This window comes from Micromys minutus, assembly GCF_963924665.1.
Source record: "Micromys minutus genome assembly, chromosome: 24".
NCBI classification, from domain to species: domain Eukaryota; kingdom Metazoa; phylum Chordata; class Mammalia; order Rodentia; family Muridae; genus Micromys; species Micromys minutus.
In genome coordinates, this window is record NC_137959.1 from 33,102,726 (window position 1) to 33,126,033 (window position 23,308).

Here is a 23,308-nt window from a genome sequence, read left to right on the forward strand (position 1 = left end):
TATTCTTTCAACACTTTATAATATGTACATTTAAGATTTAACAATTAAAATTCTTCTATCTAAAGCTGTCTTTATCTCCAATGTATGTGTTTTAGTGGGCTTCATTTTACTTAAAAGTTAAGGATTTAAAATCTGCTGTTTATATTTTCTCTTAGAGCCAAAAATTATTTAGCAAAACAATGAATAATAGTCAAGCTCTTGGAAATTTTATAGCTAGCTTTTTTTGTATCTTTTGTTTGTTTGGTTGGTTTTGATTTTTTTCTTTAATTCTACCAGTGACAGAAAATGAATTCAATATGATTTCAGTCCTGGAAATCAATTGAGACTAACATTGTGGCCCAGAGTATGTTGGAGCTTGGTAAATGTTTCCTGTGTTTGGGGACAGTTACACATTTCATAAATGGCAATTAGTTCAAGCTTACTAACAACTATGGCTGTTGGCCTATAGCCCTAATAACTTTTTATCTCTTTTGGACAGATGGTGAAAGTTATTAATATTCACACGTATAATAATGGATTTAGCATTTCAACTTCTGTGCTATCAATTTTCATGTTGGCATTTTAAAAACTATTATACTCACCCTGTACACATGTAGTATTAATGTAACTTCCTGTTGAATTAACCATTTTATTATTATGAGATAGCTCATTGTTAGTGAGAGGTCTGACATTACCGTCTACTTGGTCTGACATTTGTGCAGTAGAAAAGCTTCCTTTTGATTAATGTGGGTCTGCATTGCCCTTTTTAATCCTTTTGCTTCCAACTTTCCTAGGTCTTCTCATGTAGAGGTTGACATTTAGATGAATCAATCCACAGGTGGATATTTTTTTAATTGACTCTGAAAATCACCCTTTTATTGTTATTATTTTATATTATTATTAAATTTTTTCCATTTGCTGCCCCCTCCTTTTTTTGCTGAGCGAGATTCTTGACATCTGACATATTTGGATTGTAGTTGCTGACTACTGTTATTGTAAGCACTGTGGGGAAAATGATTAATTGAATTTTAACTGCAACCCCCCCTATCATTAGCTATTGGTGTCAATAGCTAGTGACATTTAGAAATAAGTGCTTACGTACTCAATTAATGATGTACTTTTCCCATCTTGATATCTACAAGTTTGTACAATATCATCTTTGGTTTTGTCAGCCCATAAAACATCAGGGGAAAAGAAGAATTACCTTTTTGGTCATGACACTAGATTTTTAACCCAGGAGTTTGAAAGAGAATGACACGGGCTTTTGTTTTCACAAAAAAAAATTTTTTTTAACTTTTAAAATAACGCTCATTTCATTTTAACCCATGCTAGTAATATGTTAATGTATTTAAATATATTCAACATAAAATGCTCTAATTTTGGAGTATAATTTATGAGTAAATGAGTCTTAATGTGTTGCAGGATAATTCAGAAAAGTTTTGTTAGGTTTTGAGATTACTCATTTGCATAATAGTCAAAGCTTGAAAAGCCCATCACAATCTGACACAGTCACAGCCTAATCTAGTCACAGTCTGACCCACTCACAATCTGACCCAGTCACAACCTGACACAGTCACAATCTGACACAGTCACAGCCTAATCCAGTCACAAGGTAAACTGGTCACAGGCAACCAAATCCAGATCTTAAGAGGGAAAACTGAAGCCCTATGAAAGCAGGTGGCTTCCTTAAGGCCACATATCTTATCCAACATCTAGAACTCAGATGAGGACTCTAAGCCCTGAGAACTGTCCTTTACCACCCCACCTCCTCCCCAGGGCTGTCTCCCTAACGTCTTGTATTAATATACAATCTACAACCACTCTCCTCTTTCATTTGCTGGCTTTGAAATGCAAGCCATTCTCACAGAGGGCCTGTGTTCCAGTTTCCTTTCTTAGAAGTATTTAAGTGATACTTACACTTACACCGATACTCCTGTGCTGAAGGCAAGGTAGTGTGAACCACAGTGAATACTTTGTGTATTGAAGCTTAGCTAGTCTTGGAAAAGTTCATGTCCATGTCCTGAGGTGCTTCTGCCAACTGTGGTAAATGGATGATCTTCTGAAGACAGCCCTGGTTGCATAAAATGAGCTGCTGACAAGAACATGCTTTCATCTGTGTGGTACGTTATCAATGTCCAGAACCTTCCATTCGTGGGAAGCAGTAATAATGGTCTAAGCACAGGCCTCACAGACCCCTTCCAAGCTGCCGTGGTCTTTGTCTTCCCCATGCCGCTGTGTAGTCACAAGACTGAGCCTGCTGCAGTTGCTTGAACTATGGATTGATTTCAGGAAGGACATCTAATATGGGCTGTTGATGAATACCCTTTCTTTATGCTTCCTCAAACAATGTTCTAGAAGAACGATCACTGAATTCTCCTCAGCAGGAAGTGCTCAATCATATTTCCAACAGTTGTATTTGTCCTGTCAGCTGTGTCCTTCCCCTAAACGGGTTCTTGGTAACCACAGCTTCCAGTTCTGTGTTTTCTATGGGGTTTGAGCCAGTGCCCTGGTACTTAAGGGGGTCAAATATAGTGCTTCATAGATGCCTAGTATTTGTTCACTCACATTTGCCTGAACCAGAATTCTCTTCTCCTCCCTTCCCCTCTTCGTCCTTGGAGTGTTTATACATAGTAAAATTGAGTTGGCTTAGGCAGCTGTTTTTTTCTCAGATATGTTACCTTTAACTGTATACTTGTTCCTGCAGAAGAGATTATACATAGAGCTTACCAAAGTTATACTGATAAGAGCAAAACAAAGCAAGCAGCATGTGGTGGCCCTTGCCACAAGGGAGGTTCAAGGCCAGCCTAGGCTCTGTCTTGAGTTCTAAATCAGGAAGACTGTGAAAAAGGCAAGATAGTGTTATTGCATGTCTGATACATGTAATAGTGTTATTGTGTGTCTGACACATGTGCAATAGCGTCCTTGCATGTCTTACATGTGTGCACTAGTGTCGTTGCATGTCTGACACACTCTCAGTCGTTCTCTACCTTTGGCTTTTCTGAAATAGTCTCCAAGCCTTTGGGGGAGGGGTGTGGTATGGATTCTCATTTGAGCCTTCGCACTCCACTTTCTCTTATTCTCTGCATGACCAGTTGTGGATCTTGTATTAATTCCCAACCCCATCGAGGAGCCTTTGACTGTGATGGCTGCTGGGTGTCAGGGAAGAGATTCCATTTTTTTCCGGGGATGCAGCCTCTGAGAGCCTACCCATGCTCCAGTAGGTGCCCTACACATGTATATACAGGCAGCACTAAGAATCCAGTGGGTTTCTTAAAATGAGCACATAAAGGTGGGAGAGAAAAGTGGTAGGGGAGGAACTTGGAGGAAGGGAATGGAGGGAGGATTTGATCCAAACATATTATATACACATACAAAAAGTCTCAGACTTATGTCAAATAAAACTGAAATGTAGAAACAGCACCTGACTCCTAAAGACAGCTCAGTGGCTTAAGTCCTGAAACCTTCAGCTGAGTGTTGAGAAACTTTATGTAATCCGAGGGCTCCTGAAGACGAGTAGTGTAAAGAAGCATGTAGAAAAGGCATTCTTAATGGCTGTAGAAGATGGCATTTCAGGTTCCATATCCCTTGCTATTAGGAGTCTCAGCTAGAGTCACCATCATCCAATGGAGAGGACCTTACATCCAAAATTTGTCCTGACTACAAGAAGTTCAGGGACAAAGCTGGAACAGAGGAATAGCCAACCAATGACTGGCCTGACTTGAGACCCATCCCATGGGCAAGAACCAATTCCTAACACTATATTAATGATACTCTGTTATGCTTGCAGACTAGAGCCTAGCATAACTGTCCTCTGAGAGGCTCCACCCAGCAGCTGGCCAAAACTGGTGCAGCTCAGGGACATTGTGGAAGCATTTGGGGGAAGAATTAAGGGACCTGAAGAGGACAGGGACTCCATAAGAAGACCAACAGAGTCAACTAACCTAAACCTTTGGGGGTTCCCAGAGACTGAACTACCAACCAAAGAGCATACATGGGCTGGACCTAGATCCCCTGCGTATGTTTAGCAGATGTGCAGCATCGTCTTGATGTGGGTCCCCTAACAAGTGGAATGGCTATCCCTAATTCTATTGCCTGCCTGTGGATCCCATAGGAAAGGATGTGCCGAGTCCTATAGTGATTTGATATATAAGGTGGGTTGGTATGGGGGCAGGGGGCATTCTCCTCAGAGGAGAAAAGGGGAGGGGGAAGAGCTTTGGGGGGGGATTGGGGAGAACTGTGATCAGGATGTAAAGTGAATAAATAAATGAAAAAGAGACATTGATCAGTAGCCCATATTAAATGTCTTTCCTGAGATTAGTATTCACAAAACAACTTCATTGTACATAAAAAAAGACATTTTTGCTGAACATTTGGTTACTTGGATGAGCCAGAGAAATAGGAACCAATGCCAGATGAGGTTGTTGTCCCCATAAAGGTGACATTAACCACTGGCAGAGTTGGAAAATGGAGCTGTGGGCCTATTCAGCACTTTTAGAGTACTATATCTCCTGTTACAGAGGAGATATTTCAGTTTAGGAGCCAGACGTTGGTTGGTAGGCTTTTCTCCCAAACACAAGATGGCGGATGAGTTATTATTAGGCACATAAATCTATCTAACAATCACAATGCTGGTTCTTCACAGGGCATCTTACCAGTCATTTGCATGTTTTATTTTGTTCTACTTTCTAAAGACATAAAGGAGTTATTGTTTATCCCTGTGACGGCTAATAAAGGAATAATGGAAAGTAAAGCAGTGAGCAATTGAGTACAGTACACTTTGCAAGTGGAACACCTAAATAAAGTCTGCGCTGAGCATCTCTGCAAACTCGCCTGCATGCGTTCTCTTTACACAGTGTCTATCGGATTTATGATACACCATTAAAATTAGGACATTTAAAGACATAGCTGTTATATATTTTTAAAAAAAGCAAGTATTTTAACATGGCTGAAGAGTCAAGGGAGACCTCCTCAGACCTAGTTTTCCTTTCTCTATTCCTAATTCTGTGGTTTAGGAGTGGAATCTTTGGTTGTCAGGGATGTTTCATGGGGAAGATTCTCACAGCATTGGGTGTAAGCATTTAAAGGGGCAGTAGAGGACTTTGCCCCAGGGATAGAGAGGTGGTAGACCCAGACAAGGTCTACCACCGAGCTGTATCTCCAGCCCAGAGGGCATTGCTTTTTATTGTTATTTTTTATTTTTGAGATTATAATATAATTACATCATTTCCCAGTATCCTTTTCTCCCTCCAAGCTCTCCTGTATATTCCTCTTGCTTCTTTAAATTTATGGCCTTTTCCCCTGTTGTGTATGTGTGTGTGTGTGTGTGTGTGTGTGTGTCCTAAATATAAACATATTACTTGTATGTATGTTTTCAGGGCTGACCATTGCTGCCCCCTGGGGAGGATGATTTCTCTTGCTCTCAGCATTCCTTAGTTGCTCCTAGTTCTTTGTGTTGGGTTGAGGCCGCATGGTCTTTCTCAGTCTATGGGAACATGTCCACTATTGTTCTAGCCAACTCCCCTCTAGGCAGTCATGTTGCTGAGAGTTTAAGTGTGTAGTTCTGATATTGTTACAAAGTAACACAGTCTCACAGCAGATTCCCTATCCTCTGGCTTTTACAGTCTTTCTGCTCTTCTTCCAGGATGCTCCCTGAACCTTGGGTGTGGAAGTTGTTATATAAATGTATCCACCAGGACAGGACTCCTGCCTTTTGATTTGCCATGGTTTTGCATAAGTTTCCTTGATGAGTACTGAGGACTACACCTATCTGTGGGAATACAGACAAATATAGAGAATGGGGTTAGGGATTATGCTGGTTTGATAAAGCAGCAGTTGCAAGGTCTCCTATAAGATCTAAGGGTTTACTACTAGCCCTGGGTAGTTGGCTAGGTTACCAGGATTAGGCATGATTTCCCTCTTGTTGAGTAGCTCTTCAGTCTAATTAGAAAGTTGTTGATTACCATTAATGGATGCATGCTATGACTTTACCCTGAGGGTTACCATGCCATGCTGGACATTGTTGTGTTTCTTAGACATTACAGCTGGGTAGGACTATTATTTGCCTCTCTCTTTCCTGGCATGGAGCCCTCTGGTATCAAGAAAGCTAGTCCTCAGGGAGGAGGCCTTCAGATCCGTTCCAGCTCAGGGACCTCTGGACCCTGCATCTGAAGTACAAGGTGTCTTCCTTCTACTTCTGGGAGCAACCAAGGGCAAGAGTGATAGTCTATAGTGTTTTGGGGATCTATCAGACCACTCTGAACAATCACTCAAAAGGAGAGTTTTGAGTGTCCTGGTTGTTGGGGTTTTGTTAGATTGTCTTTGGTTCTTGGAGGGAGTATTGTCAGGTCATATGAGAGAACTTTATTTAAACTACACACACACACACACACACACACACACACAATGTTACTTTAATTAGATAATTAATAGTATGTTTCCTTATAACTTTTTCATACATTCTTACTCTTTTCCTGTATATACCCCCACATTTAATTAGACCTTCTTTCCCATTTCCCACTTTCCATTCATACCCTGCTATGTCCTCTCTATTTTTCCCAATCCTACCCTAACACAGCAATGGTCTCTTCTTCCTTCTTCCCCGCTATTCATCTTTTTCTTCTTCTTTCATTTCTGTGACTTCTGTTGTTACTCCTGAATATAGACTCATCTCTTAGCATTTGAAGCGACATGTGATTCTTGTCCTCCTGGGTTTGGGTTACTTCACCCAATATCATCTTTTCTAGTTCCACCCATTTACAGGGCTAGACCCCAGGGGAAGGATGTGGGAGCTAGTGATGTGTCTTTACCTCTTCCTGTCTCAGAGAGGAGTGAGTGTACAAACCCTGGGAATGTTTTATGACTCTACCTAGGTGAAACCAGAGCTTGAAGCCAAGTTCCTGGCGTGCTTTAATCCAGGCCATATTTACATGCCTGCACTGCCTTTGGTGCAGAACCACGGCAATTTTAGTCTTGTCCCTGATATGCTGGACTTATGGTATGAATTTGGAATCCCCTTATAGGCTCATGGTGCCCAGCTGGTATTTGGAAAAGCCATAGAACTGTTAGGGAATGGAGCTTCCCTAAAGGAGGTTTTATGACCCAGCTTCACTTCCTTTCAGCCCTCTGCTTCCTCACTGTGAGTGTAATGTGACCATTTCTCCAAGCTCCTGCCTCTATGCCTCCCTGACCATGTAGATTATATCCCCTGAAACTCTAAATAAACCCTTCCTCACCTAAGTGATATCCTGTCAGGTATTCAGTCACAGTGACAAGCACGGTGGCTCACATAGCCGGTGAGCTGGGATTGCTCCGTTTTAGCTTCATAAAGAAAGAATGCGGTTGAGGAATTTGGGATGAGCAGTATGCGTATGACGGTGCTAAATTGGACTCTGCTGTGGCTGAGATATAAGCAGCGTTCCTTCAGTCTCCCCATCAGTGTGTTCCCCGAGACTCCATGCCTCCCTGCATACATTCTATTTCACATACCCAAGCTCTCTTATCTCCAAGTTCTGAAGCTACAGTAAGGAATATATTGTGTGCACAGCCAGCTTCACATTTAGTTTTGGAAAATTAGTTTTGCTCATGTTTGGCTTTGCTTGATTGATGGTAGTAAATCTGGCAAAATGTAATGTGACACCTTCCATGACTACTTCTCCCCCCATGGGATGGAATAATTTTTTTTCTTTTTGCACTGCAGTCAGTGCCCAACCCCAGAAACTGAAGCAGAATGGGACCAGGGAGTCCAAGGACACAGAGGGTGCCAGCATAGATGCACACAGCCTCTGCATCCCAACAAGCAACCCACCACCTCTGTTCTGTGCCTCTTGGATAGCTAGGGTGTGGAGAACCCTTTAAAGGTTACCTTTAGGCAAGTGCATATCAAAACAAGCATCCTAACAGTATGGGGACAAAAAAAGGAGAGCTATCACTCCCTCCTTGTCTGAGGTACTCTGATGAGGCACACGCGTCACGGGTGAGTCCATGACCTCATGGCAGAGAGCATGGCTGCAAGCAGGCAAGTGAGGATGGTACTGGAGTAGCAGCTGAGAGCTCTTATCTTCGGGTTAACTGGAAATGATGTGGGCTTTTGGAAATTTAAGACACGCCCCCAGTGACACACTTCCTCCAACAAGGCCACACCTCCTAATCCTTCTCAAACTGCTCTACCAACCAGGAACCAAGCATTCAAAAGGTTTATGGGGCTCATTCTCATTCAAAGCAACACATTCCTCTCCCAGGCCCCCAAAGGCTTGTGGCTGTCTCATAATGCAAAATGCATTTAGTCTAACTTCACAAATCCCCATATTCTTCCACAACCTCAACACAGTTTAAAAGTCCAGTCTCTTCTGAGACTCAAAACAATCTCTTGGTTGCAGTCTTCTGTAAAGCCAAAAACAAAAACAAAAAATAAATAAATAAATTATATACTGGTTTTGTGTCAACTTGACACAAGCTGGAGTTATCACAGAGAAAGGAGCCTCAGTTGGGGAAATGCCTCCATGAAATCCAGCTGTAAGGCATTTTCTCAACTAGTGATCAAGGGTGGAGGACCCAGCCCATTGTGAATGGTGCCATCACTGGGCTGGTAGACCTGAGTTTTATAAGAAAGCAGGCTGAGCAAGCCACGGGAAGCAAGCCAGTAAGTGACATCCCTCCATGGCCTCTGCATCAGCTCCTGCTTCCTGACCTGCTTGAGTTCCAGTCCTGACTTCCTCTGGTGATAAACAGCGATATGGAAGTGTAAGCTGAGTAAACCCTTTCCTCCACAACTTGCTTCTTGGTTATGATATTTTGTGCAGGAATAGAAACCCTGACTAAGACAGACATGAATCACCTTTTGTCATTCCAAAGTGAAGGAATGGGCCATAGCAGGGAAATACTGGACCAGAGCAAGACTGATAGCCAGCATGGAAAAACTCCAAGTCCTGCAGCTGTATGCCTGATAGCAAGGGTTTAGATGTCTCAGCCTCCCTGCCTTCCTGACTGGAATATAGCTCTCTCTTCCTGCAGTTCTCCTTGGCAGATATCCCACAGCACTGGCAACTCTAACATCTTGGGGACTCCAACACAACCCAGACTTCACTTTAACAGCTTCATACAATGTCCTCCCAGGGCCTCCATGAAGGAATTCCTCTGCCAGACAACTGACCTAAGTGACTCTCCTTAACTACAGAGGACTGATTCTACCATCCATTTGTACACGTATTCTTCATGTCTCTAAAGCCCAAAACTCTAGAACTAAGTTCAGCTGCTTGCTTAGGGTGGATCTTGACTGCCTCCCTGAATTACATTTGGATAAGCTTTCCTTTGTCGAATAAGATTACCTTTGTTTTAAGAGCAGAAAATTGCATAGAAAATTGCTCACTGGATATTTAGCTGCGTAGATTCTTGCCCCGAGGACCCCACTTCTTTTATTCAATTTCTCATCAGGCCTTTCTCTAAACTTTTCATCTTTCAGCACAGGACTTGGCTCCAACATTAAATTTTCTGGTTTTTTTTTTTTTTCTCCTTAAACTGTACATTTTTATTTCTTTTTGCCCCACTTGCTCTTTTAACCACAGACCTGAATAAGAATAATTACTAACAACCATTGGACAGAGTCAATATTAGGCTTTCCTGAAATCTCTGCCAACAAAATTTGCCCATTAGTTTTTAATTTTGCCTCAGACACAATTTTTATGACAAGGACAAAGCAGCCACATTCTTTGCCAAAGCATGACAAGATGGTCTCTAAGCTGGCTGCTAAGTCCTCATCTCAGACTTATTGAACTGAGTCTCCATAGTCCACATTGCCGTCAGCACTATCTTCTCCCAAGCTCCTAGAAGGATGGGCTGTTAATCCCTGCTTACAGTATTCAACAACTTTTCTAGTCCAACTTTTCCCACAGTCTTCCAAAGAACAGCATGGTCAGATCTGTCACAGTGATCTCCCACTCCCTGATATATACCAACTTCTGTCATGATTACTTTCCTATTGATGTGTTAACACTTTGTGACTAATACAACTTATAGAAGAAAGAGTTTAGTGGGGCCTTACAGCTGGAGATGGCTAGAATCCATGACCATCATGGCAGGAAGCATGGCAGCCAGCAGGCAGGCAGGCAGGGATGACGCTGCAGTAGCAGCTGAGAGCTTACATCTTGAGTCACAGGCATGAGGCACAGAGAGCTAACTTGAAATGGTAAAATGAGCAAGCATTTTAAACCTCAAAGCCTCCCCCCAGTGACACACCTCCAACAAGGCCACACCTCCTAAATCCTTCAAAAACAGTTCCATCAGCTAGGGACTAAATGTTTAAATATATGAGCATAGGGTGACCATTCTCATTCAAACCATGACACTCCTCTTCTATGGATCTGGTGAATTTTGAAAAGTAGCAGCAAAGGGGGAAAAACGGTCCTGGAAAAGGATATAGTATTTTTATTTCCAGCTAGGTACATTGTTTCAGTGAGCAAGCCAATCTGATCACTCTCATTTGTGGGATCTGTGGGCTGGTATGAGGTAGGCCCTTCAGTCTTTTATCCTTTGATTATTTTTTAATAAAACAAAACACCTCAAGTAGCCATGGAAGCAGATCGAGTAAAGCCATGTTACACAATACATATTAGATTTAACTCACCTCAACATGTTTCCACACAAGTTTCTTTGAAGGGCTCTATTTTTTATTGTATAATTAAAATATAAATTTGAAGCCACCTTGTTACCTTCTCTAATCTAATGTCCACATCCTGTGTAGAGGACTTTATGTTATTCCTATAGATTTGCATTATTCCAAATGATGTGTTATATGGTCACCCCATCTTTAAACATCACAACATATGATGCACATCATTCACCACCTTGATTTATTCACTCAGTGATATGATTTACAGACTTAAATGCATAAACACACATTATACAGTACATTACGCAATATTTAATTTTGCATGTATATATGTGCATGTACATAGGGGCCAGAAGTCAATGTTAGGTGTCTGTGTAGTATCCTCCATATTATTATTTGAGACAGGGTCTCTCACTGACCCTAGAGGCACTAATGGCCTAGACTGGCTGGCCAGTAAGAGCTGGGGACCTGCCTACTCCAGTGCTAAGGTTACAGGTGCACACGACCATACCTAGCTTTTACATGGATTCTGAACTTAGGATCTCATGGTTGTACAACAAGCACTTTACTGAATGAGCTAACTCCTGAGACCCAAATAATGCCATATGCTATTTATTCTCCTACAAGATCTTTTTTTTTTTTTTTTTTTTTCCTGATTTTACTGTTGTTATAGACAATGCTGCTCTGAGCATCCTTGTACAAAGTCCTACAGCTGGATGAGATTTTCTTTTTGAATAAATACCTACAGGTACAATTGCTGGGTGACAAAGATATCTTATATGAAGTTTTTCTGGGTAGTAAAGTTTTCCTTGGTGGTATTCAAGTAACTGTACCAACTGCAGCAACACATGATAAGTTTTGTTTTCCACATATTTACCAATATAGTACCAAAAGGGTTCTGTCAAACTGTTTAATTTTTTTGTTAACATGCTTGATTATGGGATAGCATCTCAGTTTATATTCATTGTATTATTCGGCTGCACATCAGTTTTACATGCTTATTGTAAACTCTACAATAATAATAATAAAAATAAATTTTCACTAAAAATTTTGGATGGGTAATATAGTTATATGCTTTAAAAAATAAAACATTGAAAAAGTATATATTTAGAATTGTTGCTTTCATTTACTCTCATTTACCCAGTCCATTATCATTTTATTAGTTTCTTGAACAGTTTTTATGCAAATGAATGCGAATGTGAAGGTGTGGCATCTTACTTCAGCACACAGCATATAAAATACAATATAAATCGTTCTGCACAGTTTTTTCCATCTAATCATGCGTCTGTAGATCCTTCCTCAAGTCTATGTGCACTTTGTGCACACAGTGAGCGCTGCTTTTAGAGGGACCATGTTCTTCTGACCCATAAGCCATGCCCTCACTCTGTGCTTATTAAGAACAGCACCATATAAAGCCCCCCGCTCATCTCAGAACACATTCCCAGGAGTGAGACACAGAGCCAACAGTATGGTGATTTTGGTTGAGTTTTGATCCACATTGCCAAACTCATGCCAGGAATGAAGAAGGGTGGATCGTTTCACGTTCCCGTCCCCTCTGAAAAATTGCATTTTCAAACATTTTTTTCTTTTAACTAATTTAGTGTCTATATTTGTGCTTTGAGGGTCCTAATATAAGCTCATATTTATTTGTGTGTCTCTCATTAGAGCAAATGTGTGCATATTTTCAATAAACATAGCTTCTTTTAATATTTCCAGCTTTGCAACTTATCCTAATCTATTGAACTGTAATCTTGTTTTTTGAAGATGTATTTTTTTCTTTTTAGTCATGTTTAAGATTTTTCACACAACGTTTTTTGATCATATTCAGCGCCTTCTCTATCTTCTCTCAGACCCATCCTCTTTCCTACCCACCCAACTTTGTGTCCTCTTAAAACAAAACCCATCAACCACAGCTTGTGCTATTTGTGTGCTCAGTCATGTGTTAGTTCTACTAGGGACCACACCCTTAATATAGACTTACTCTCCATTCCTGGCCGCAATCTATTACCAATAGCAGATCCGTATCCAGGTTTCCCTGTCTACCTCTCCTCCAAACCCAGGATGTCTTCTTCTGGCATTAGCTTGTTCAGGTCTTGTGTATGACGCCATAGCTGGTGTTAGTTTATATGTGCAGCTGCCCCATTGAGTCTGGAAAACACTGTTTCACCATATTCATCTCACTGCCTCTGGTCTTACAATCTTTCTGCCCTTTCTTCTGCAGTAATTCCCGAGCCTTGGAATAAGGAGGCAATATGATATAGGCATCTCATTTAGAGTTCAGAATCCCACAATCTCTTATTCTTTGGCCACTTGTGTTAATTACCAACTACTAAAAAGAAGCTTCTTTGAGGAGAAATGAGAGCTGCATGGATCAATAGGTATAGCACTGATTAAGTCATTAGAAGTCTTTTTCATACTATGTTCACTTAGAATAACAGTAGTAGGTTCCTATAGGTGCCTAGGACCTCTCTAGCCAGTTTCTTTTTATATTCAGATTCTATCAGATGCATAATTAGGAAAGACTTTTCTGTTCTGTAGGGTGCCTCTTCACTCAAATGATGGTGTCTTTGCTGTAGAGAAGCTATTTAGTTTCATGAGAGCCCATTTTAATCTCTCTTCTCTATGCCTGTGCTCCTAGGGTCCTGTTCAGAAAGCCCTTTCCTGGGCCAGTGAATTCAAGCCTACCCCTGTCAGACCAGGGCAGCAGGCTTTATAGACTTTTGAAAATGTGTTTTCAGTTTTGTTAATTTGTTTCCAGCATCAATGAAGAACATATCATTTCTTCCTTTGATCCATGATACACTTAAACCAAACACAGACATGCTTTTGTTTAAAAGCAAAGGGAACATTATAAAAGGACCCAGAAAATGAAAGACACTCTGCTTTTAAAGGAATGTGCATAATCCTGGTGGTGAACTCCTCAGCTGGTTAAGAAAGCTGGGGATGAAGAATGGCTTCATTAAAGTGCTGAAGGAAAACAAGATTAAACTTGGGCATTTAGCATTCTGGTATCCTTGAAAGGTAAAAACAAGATAATGACATTTTCAGACAAGAATTTAAAAACTGAAAAAAAATCCATATACTTTCTGGCTGTCATATTTTCCCTTGGTCAGGCTGAAGATTATATTCCACCATTTTTAAATTGCCGCTGTTTCAGTTAACACATGAGGTAAAACTCTTTTTTTTTCAAAAAGTATATTATTTATTCACTTTGCATCCCAATCACACCCCCTTCCATCCCTTCTCTCCTCCCTGTCCTGCCCTTCAAGTCCCTTCCCCCATTACCTCCTCTCCTCCTATGAGAAGAAGGGAAAGTCCCCCTTGGGTACCACCCCTACCCTGGGGCATCCAGCTGTAGTAAACATAAGCACAGCCTCTCTCACTGAGACCCAGCTATACTCCAGTTAGAGGAAGGGGATCCAATGGCAGGCAACTGAGTCAGGCAGTCTCCACTCCAATTGTTAAGAATTGTTCAAAGGAAGACCAAGCTTCACATCTGCTACAAATGTGTAGGGGGCCTAGATCCAGCCTTTGCATGCTGTTTGGTTGGTGGTTCAGTCTCTGCGAGTCTCCATGGTCCCAGGTTAGTTGACTCTGTAGGTCTTCTTGTGCTGCCCTTGGCCTCTCCAAGCTTGCTCAATCTAATCCCCCACTCTTTTACAAGACACCCTGAATTCTACCTGATGCTTGGCCATGGGTCTCTGAATCTGTTTCCATTGGCTGCTGGAGGAAGCCTCTCGAGAGAGGTACTCTAGGCTCCTGTCTGCAAGCATAGCAGAGTATCACTAATAGTGTCGGGGACTGGCTGTCTTACATGGGATGCTATTCAAGTTGGCTAGTCATTGTCTTGTCGTTCCCTCTATCTCTGCTCCATCTTTATCCCTGTGCACGTTACAGGCAGGACAAATTTTGGGCCGAAGGTTTTGTGAGTGGGTCTATTCTGAAAGGCAATGTCTTCTCTTTCTCTGCTTTCAGGATTTTGTCTTTGATTTCCTGTGGTTTTGTTGTGACATATTTAGGTATTCATTTCCTCTAGTCTACTCCAGTTTAATTCCCCTGGGTTTCTGAACTATCCATTGATGTCCCTAATTCCAGAAAACTCTTAGCCATCATCTCTTGAAATACTGCCTTGGCTGAATGTGACCATTTCCATTCTGAGGTCCCCAAGAGCCCCCTATACTCATTATTTCTAATGCTGCCTAAAGTATTTTATATGAGCTAATTTTCATTTCACTGATTTCTTTCATAAAAATAGAAATGCTGTCGTTTTTCAAGGTTTATTTTATGTATGAGTACACTGTCACTGTCTTCAGACACACCAGAAGAGGGCATCAGATCCCCGTTACAGATGGTTGTGAACCACCATGTGGTTGCTGGGAATTGAACTCAGGGCCTCTGGAAGAGCAGTCAGTGCTCTTAACCACTGGGCCATCTCTCCAGCCCAAGAAATTCCTTCATTAGGAATATCCTTCAAAGGTTCTTATTTTCCTTTGCAGTCTTCCTTTTTTTTTAATTTTAGGCCATTTTATTTCTTATCTGTAAGTCCTAGAGTATGAATATGCTCCACATTTTAGATACTTTCTTACTCTCCTGTTCTCTGGGTACAGTGTAAACACCACCCATTGGTTTTTATGAACATGCTAAGTGTGATTGGTGTATGGTTTCTATCTGATGGTGCCTGGTATCTGTTCATGGCGAGACCACTTCTGTTGTTTACATGTTACTAGTTCAAACACACGAAGCTTCAGTTCTTTGCAAGCCTCCTTCTATTTGGTTGTATGCTATTGGAAAATTTAAAATTCTGTATGTAGATGCCTTCTTCTAAAGCAGTAGTCCTCAACCGATGGGAGGTACAACTCCTTTGGGAATCAAACAGCTTTTTTTTTTTTTTCACAGAGATTGCCTAAGACCATCAGAAAACACAGATATTTACATTGTAATTCATAACAGTAGCAAAGTTACAGTTATGAAGTAGCAGGAAAATAATTTTATGGGGGGGGATCAGCAGAACACAAGGAACTGAGTTAAAAGGAAGGTTGAAAACCGCTGCTCTAAAGGGAAATGAGTTGTTTCTTCCCTTTATCCCAGGTCGGAATCAGCGAGTGACAGAAACTGTTTGAAGTGCTCTGGAAGGTGTAGGCGATTTGAGCAAGAGTCTGACAGTAAACCACAAAGGTGGCAGGCCACCTCCATCTATCCATTCACCCTCATTTGGAGGCAGAGTTCTTTTAGTATCAGAATTTATAGGAGAGGTCTTCTTTTCATCTTGGGTACTAACTCATAAACAGAGCTCAATGTCATCCACACTTCAAATATGCAAATGAGAACAGCGAGTTTTCACCGTTAAATCTCACCAGTTAAAGTTCACTCCCCAGAGAGTTTGATTTTTTTTTTTTTTTTTTTTTTGAAGGATGTCCATGGAAACAGGCAACTTTTACCTCTAAACTGCAGGCCTAGGCTTTTGTAAGGGTGAGTGAGACATTTCAGTTTCTTTGTGCATGATTTTACAGTGCTTAAAATTTGATTATTTGTCTGTCTATCTGTCATCTATTCATTGGTCTACATATGTCTATCTCCTGATCTCCCCATCTATTCATCTGCCTACCTACCTACCTACCTACCTACCTATCTATCTATCAATCCATCCATCCATCCATCCATCCATCCATCCATTTACCCACCCACCCACCCATGCATCTATCTATCTACAATCTTTAAACTTTAGACTCAAAGGTTTGGTGCTTGCTTTTTCCTCAAGCTGTGATAAAAGTTAAGGGGAACCTACGAAATCTTATCCATTTGGCTAGGGCTATAACAGGAAAACAGGCATGTAGATTAGTGTTTAAAAATAGTGATGAGTGATGTACTTGACCTTTCAAATCTAAATTACCACTGAATTGTAACCAGATCCAGATTATCTGAGGATAAGAGCAGTTGGTTCCACCTGGAACCACTGAGCAGCTGAATGACAGCATCCCATTCCAGAAGCAGCTTCTCCTCAGAGCTCGGGTTATTGACTTAACTGAGGTGGCTATTTGGCTCATATGCTACTGTTAATAACTAAGAAACTTTCACTGAAAACAAAGGGTTAATTGTCACTCTTTAATAATCCTAGTTCAAACTTGTTCAGCACAGATCCACAAAGTATGCATAGTATTTAAGTATACCTTTTATTCTTTTAAATCTACTTTATGTATGTGTATTTTCTGCATAAATGTCTGTGTGCTATGTGCATGTCTGATACTCTCAGAGGCCAAAAGGAGGAGTCACGTTCCCTGTAAATGGAGCTACAGTTGGTTGTGAACCACCATGTGGGTGGTAGGAATCAAACCTAGGTCCTGTGGAAAGGCACCCAGTGCTTTTATCTCCTCAGTCATCTCTCCAGTCCCTTTTCTGTTGCAACACTAGACTCACACACTTAGAGTCAAGATAACTAACTGTGAGTCTGCAATAGCCCATGACTGTCATTTTGCCAAGAGCAGATGATCCTGACATTGTTTTTAAAATCAACTCGTGGTTTCGGTCTCTTTCCACGTATCTGCTACAAGAGTACGGCATTGTGTGTGTTGCTACCATTGCTGTTTGGATATGTGATTCTGATTTTAAACTTAAGGAATCCGATTTCTGGCTCCCGTGGGAACTTGAAGTTCCCTGATGATGAGCAGCTCTTCCCAAGTACATCTGACTGGATCTTTTTAGAGCCAGACACTAGATCATGCTGGAACTAGACAAGGCTGGTTTATAATTCTGAAGTGCATGGTCCTCCCAGGACCATGGCTTACCAAATGGTAGGCCTGAAGAGTATTTGTGAAGAGAAAATGTGTAACCCCAGAGAGCCTTTTATAGCCATTCATATTTTATGTGGCTTATATATTTTTAAAAATGACCAAAGTAGATAGTTTGATTTCCTGTAATTTTAACAGAAGGTGACAATTACATTTTCTGATCTTGTCTAACTCTGGATTGGTAGCCTTGGGGCATATAAAACATAAAATGGTTGGTCCACATTCCATAACCTCATCTTGATTTTTTTAAAGGCCAGAAGTATCATCCTAGATGATAGATAGAGAGATAGATTATGTTTTATGTGTGTACGCATGTATATGTGCATGCCTGTGCACTCCAGAGATCTATGTCAAGTGTATTCCTCAATCTACCTTGTTTTGTGAGACAAAGTCACCTTTTTGAGAGCAGCTGGTCAGTGAGCCCCCAGGAATTCACTGGTCTCTCTTCACTGGAACTCTGGGCACATGCTTGGCTTTGTAGGGCTCTGAGGAATCGAACTCAGATCTTCAGACTTGCATGGGAAGCACTTTATCAAGTGAGCCTTTTCCCCATTCTTGAATAAATATTAAAGTGTGTTCCTACCTTGTTAATTTCTAGGTGAAATGGTATTTGTGTGTCTCTACGGAGCTGCCATAGACGTGAATATAAGACTGGACAAGAATTCTCTGATCATGGAGAAAACCTACATATCTCTGGCCAACCAGCGGTCTATCACCATCCACAACCGCACTAATATAATTGCCCATTTCCAGTGGAAGGTGTTCGCTACCCAAGAAGAAGAGGACAAAGAAAAATTTAGGTACAGTGGGGTATATCCAGTTAAAGTGGTGGGGAGGGGCAAGAAGCAGTGTTTTTATAGTGCATTCTTTTTTCATAATTTATTTTTTAAATTTCACATTACATCCCAATCACAGGCCCCCCCCTTCCAGTCCAGCTCTTACAAATTCCTCTCCCATTACTCTTTCCCTGGAGAAGGGGAAGTCATGCCTGGGTAGCACCTCACTCTGGGACATACAGTCCCAGCAGAACTAGGTACACCCTCTCCCACTGAGGCCCAGCCAGGCAGCCCAGATAGGGGTAGGGGATCCATTTCTTAACCATCACAAACAAGTCTAAACCTGAGACACTGGCTCTAGTGCAGGATGATCTTTGGGAGCTTAGAAACATCAAATGCTGTAGATGCTCATTTAACTTAACCTGGTTTCAGTGTAGCAATGATTAAAGATTTAATCAGTTTTAAAATATGACATTCTTTGTTGTTTATGAAGCACTAATATACATTTGTGTGTCCCTTTTCACAGCCCTGACTAAAGTTATCAGCTCTTACAGTGAGGCCCCCAAACAGTCTGGTTTGGACTGGCATCCATATCCCCCCCCCTCTCTCTCTGTGTGTGTGTGTGTGTGTGTGTGTGTGTGTGTGTGTGTGTGTGTATGTGTGTGTGTGTGTTTGAAGATGTTTCCAGAAAATAGGAAGGATGAGGGAAAAGCCAGGTTTAAATGTAATGATTTTTATATTTTTGGTTTCTACAACACTGCCTAGTCTCTCTGGACCATGTAATTTAATAATGATTTCTTAGTGAGATACTTAATAGTCTGCTTTTTAAAAAATGATACTTCAGATAGCAGCAGAGCTTAGAAAAAATGTAAAGCCGGCTGTCTTTTAGCATCCAGCCTAATGGTTATATTCTGGATGTTTCTTTTCATTGGCTCCCATTCTTGCCTGTCTAACGCTGTGCTTTCACTTTCTGTCCCCCAGACCTCTCTAAATGAACACTTCTATTGCTTTCATTTCTGTTTGCATGAAAGATTAGCCCTGGGAAGCCTCAAGGCTTTGTTTGAAACCAAGTTAGTGTGGAATAAAACTAAAAGTCTCAGGTCCCTGGACAATGTGCAGAAGTCCCCCAGAGCACTGTCCCTAATTGAATCTGAAGGATCCAGGACAGTGGCAGGCACCGTGGGCAGAAGCTTGGCTGTCCAGGCAATGAGCTTCAACCGCAGGGTCACCACTGGGCAGAGAAAAGCTTGTCCTGCGCACAAATCTCGCTGGACCTCATGGTTTAGAAATGCTAACGAGGTGCTTTTTATCCTCAATTATTAATGTTTTATAACTGTAGGGATACATCATGCATTCAGTTAATAAATGCTAATAGAAATGGCAGAAGTTTTAAAAGGAAATGCAGCATTTAAAAGTGCAGAGGGAACAGCATGTCCCTTGATCCACCTGCCCAGATTCTGCAGCTCGGTGATGAAGGCCGAGCAGCAACCAGAAAGGCCCAGGCATGTTTGGAGCACGTCTGAAGCATGTTTGGAGCACGTCTGAAGCATGTTTGGAGCACGTCTGAAGCATGTTTGGAGCAAAGGGGAGCTGTGGCAGCACTTCCACAGCTGGCCTCCATGGTCGAGCCTTTTGGAGGGGAGGAGAAAATGCAGCTTTAACTTCAACCATGTTTCCCTGTGGCTGACTGTAGGTAGGATGTGGTACTAGTTCCAGGCCAAAAAGTATCTAGAAATTAATTTTAACAGTTAAAGTTAAAAAAAAGAAGACTGAGGGAAAGGAGAAGGAGGAAGAAGAGAAGGAGGAGGGAAGGAAGGAAGGAAGGAAGGAAGGAAGGAAGGAAGGAAGGAAGGGATGAAAAGAACTGCAGGTATAGAAGGTGCCAGACTAACCAGAATAGCTCTTCAGACCCAAGTTCTGTCTCTGTGTCACTTCCCCTGACATCTATACCCTTAGCTTTTTAATAATTTTTACATGTTTTACAATGATGATGATGATGACGATGATGTTTGACTGGTTGAATAGTTTTGTTGTTTTGTTTGTTTGTTTTGTTTTGAGACAAGGCCTCATGTATCCCAAGCTGGCCTCAAACTCACCATGTAGTCAAGGATGACCTAGAATTCCTAGTCCTCCTGCCTCTAACCTCCTCATAGCAGGGTTATCAAGTTCTGGGAAATTCAACTTAGGGCTTTGTACATTCTAGGCAACCACTCTACCAACTGAGCTACATCCTTGGCTCTGTGTATGTGTGTGTGTGTGTGTGTGTGTGTGTGTGTGTATCTGTGTCTGTGTCTATGTGTGTATGTGTGTATGTGTTTATGTGGGTGTATACATGTATGGATCTGTGTGTATGTGTGCATGTGTATTTGTGTGCATGTGTGTCTCTGTGTATGTATGTCTATGTCTATGTGTACCTGCATGCATTCTTGTGTATGTGTGTATGCATGTATGTCTGTGTGCATGCATGCATTTGTGTGTCTGTGTGCATGTATGTGCACATGTATATGCATGCATGCATTTGCATGTGTGAGCATGTGAATGTGTGTGTGTGTGTTTGCATATGTGCATTTATGTGTATATATGTCCATGCATACGCAGAAGCCAGAGGTTGATGGTGGTTATCTTTCACTGAACCTGGAGCATGCTGGTTTGATGTGAGCTCTAGAACTCATGTGTGCCTGGCAAGCACTGTATCAACTGAGCCATCTCCCTACCCCCAGTCCCACCCTTCCCTGTATGGCTAGTGTATAGAACATGCATTCTTATAACATTTGTACCCCGTGCGTGTATGCAGTGAACTTTGATTATACTCAGCTTCTATGGATCTTACGTTTCCTCCCCTCCCAACCCCAACGTCCCAGAAGTCATCATTTTAGTTTCATATCCTTTGGCTTTTCCCTTGTCTAGTCCCCACGTACGAGAGAAGATGCAAATGCTTGTGTTTACGGGGTGTCATATTTCACTTCACATTTCACCCATCCACACTACTTCAGTAGTCAGCTCCGTGCAGCATCTGCACACCTCAGTTACCATCTAAGGCCATGCCTCTCTTTTAAACACAGAAGTAGAGAAGTGGCTTTAGACCCCTGGATAGGATCATCTTCAATTTCTGTCTGGGCGACAGATATCAATGAAACTCTTGTTTTCCTCAAGGAGATCGACTTACCTAAGGGAAGAGTCTACTGAATGCCACCCTGCCATCTTCCCCTCCTCCTCTAAGCACCGGATGCCAAGAGCCCGACCAAGGAGTGGACTAAACTCTGCTCTGCCTAGCTGCCTTCTTCCTTTTCTCTCTCTTGTTCTTTGATGCATTATTCCTTAACTTTCATATGACTATTCTCCCGCTTGGATTCTTGTCCCTGAAATCATTGATGACAGATGCCCGTTCTCCCCAACTCAAGGCAAGCCCGGGGCATTGTGTGCCTTACTAAGCAGTGCATGTGGATGGCAGTACTTTGTGCAATGGCCATGGTCTCCTTTGTTACACATTCTTGGGCTATATCCTAGGCCACACAAGAGTCGCACACAGAACAGATATCTGCCCATCCCCTCCCCCACAAAGCACAGCAAGATCATTAGCCAACAGTACAATGCCTCTTGTATTCTCTAGCAAGGCCTGTGCAGTATCCCTAACAATCCTTCATATACAGGGTGTTCCTGCTCCCGGTGAGGAGCACAGCCACGTCACGCTCATCTCCCATTCCTCTGTCAGCATCTCTAGTTTAAACTGTAAGGTAACAGTTCTCAGCCTGTGGGTCATGACCCACCAGGGGACTACACATCAGATATACTGCATCAGATCATATATTTACTGTATGATTCATAACAGTGACAAAATCACAGCTATGAAGTAGCAACTAAATAATCTTGTAGTTGGGGCCACTGAACCACCAGGAACTATATTAAAGGTCGAAGCACTAAAAGGTTGACCTTGTTCCTCAACTTGGCATGGAAAAAAACTGTCTTTAGTTGGAAACACATTTCCAGAGATTTAAAACTTCCCTTTTTCAGCATCCCAAGGACCTACAATATAATGGGAACATAACGTCATGTATGAGACTTGGCTTTCTTCCCTCGGCTGTCTATTTGCAAAATGCCTTCCTGGGCATCCATCTATGAGCACAGAATCTCCAGGAAAATGCCAGCACTGGTTACAAATGGCCTCGACTCCCCTTCCATCCATCATGGTACCTTGCCCATAAAACCTTGGTAAGCAAAGATGTGGCTGTCTCTTTTCCCAGTAGAGGAATCTCAGCCCCAAGAAGTAGTTTATCATTTCTTTTCTGGGAAGGACAACCTTTCTCTTTGCACATCTTACTGTGTTAGAACCTAGACAAATGTCTGGGCGTAGAAACATGGGGCTATTCCTAGGACCCAGGTTCTGAACATGAACATACCCCTTCTCTGGAAAGAAGTTCTATTACAATTGTTCTTCTCAAAACAACCCCACCCCCCAAAAAAACTTAATAATTTTAAATTAAGATCCCTTTTACAAATCACCTTTTTTTGTTATATTTCTTGATGTTTCCTCTGGAGCTAGAAAAAACACTCATCTTGTCAAGAGAGGCTGTATCCATCCATCCTTCCTTCCTCCCCCCTCTCTCCCTCCCTCCTTTCCTTCCTTCCTTCCTTCCTTCCTTCCTTCCTTCCTTCCTTTTTTCCTTCCTTCCTCAGCCATGTCCAGCCAAACCCACTCTGCGAGATACCGTTGAACTTGCTCTTCTTCTATGCCCTGTATTCATGGCTCAGTGTGTGTTTTTTGGACTTTTGTTCCTAATGTCCCTGGCAGGGTCATAGTCACTGTTTCAAGAGCAGGTGGCTCTAATTCTAAATTTGCTCAAGACCCACAGCATCCTCAGCGGACAGCCAGCACCGTGGTTGGTGTGTTTATTTCACGATATTCAGGTGCAGGAAATGGCACATCTCTCTAGTTAATTCAATCTTAATTGATATTTGAGCCTGCCACCTGGGCTACTGTAACAAGTTTGATTTCAGTTATGTTTGGGAGCTCCTTCTCTGGTGTCATACCAAAAAAAAAAAAAAAAAAAAAAAGAGAGAGTCTAAAGGCTTAAATTAAGTGGCCTTCAATAAACAGGACAGGAATCTTTAGGCCTCCATGTGTCATTTCAACCCTGAGTCAGCCATTGTCTAGGGTTGCACAGGAC

The 23,308-nt window shown here is 41.8% G+C and overlaps 1 protein-coding gene across 1 annotated transcript in view; it reads left to right on the forward strand.

Moving 5' to 3' along the window:
- Nucleotides 1-23,308, forward strand: part of HYDIN (HYDIN axonemal central pair apparatus protein) — a gene marked incomplete at both ends in the record, with an annotated part of 333,158 nt that overhangs the window by 69,524 nt on the left and 240,326 nt on the right. Inside the window, 1 exon segment of the mRNA XM_080936961.1 lies at nucleotides 17,966-18,167. Coding sequence (XP_080793087.1) covers nucleotides 17,966-18,167 — 202 coding nt within the window.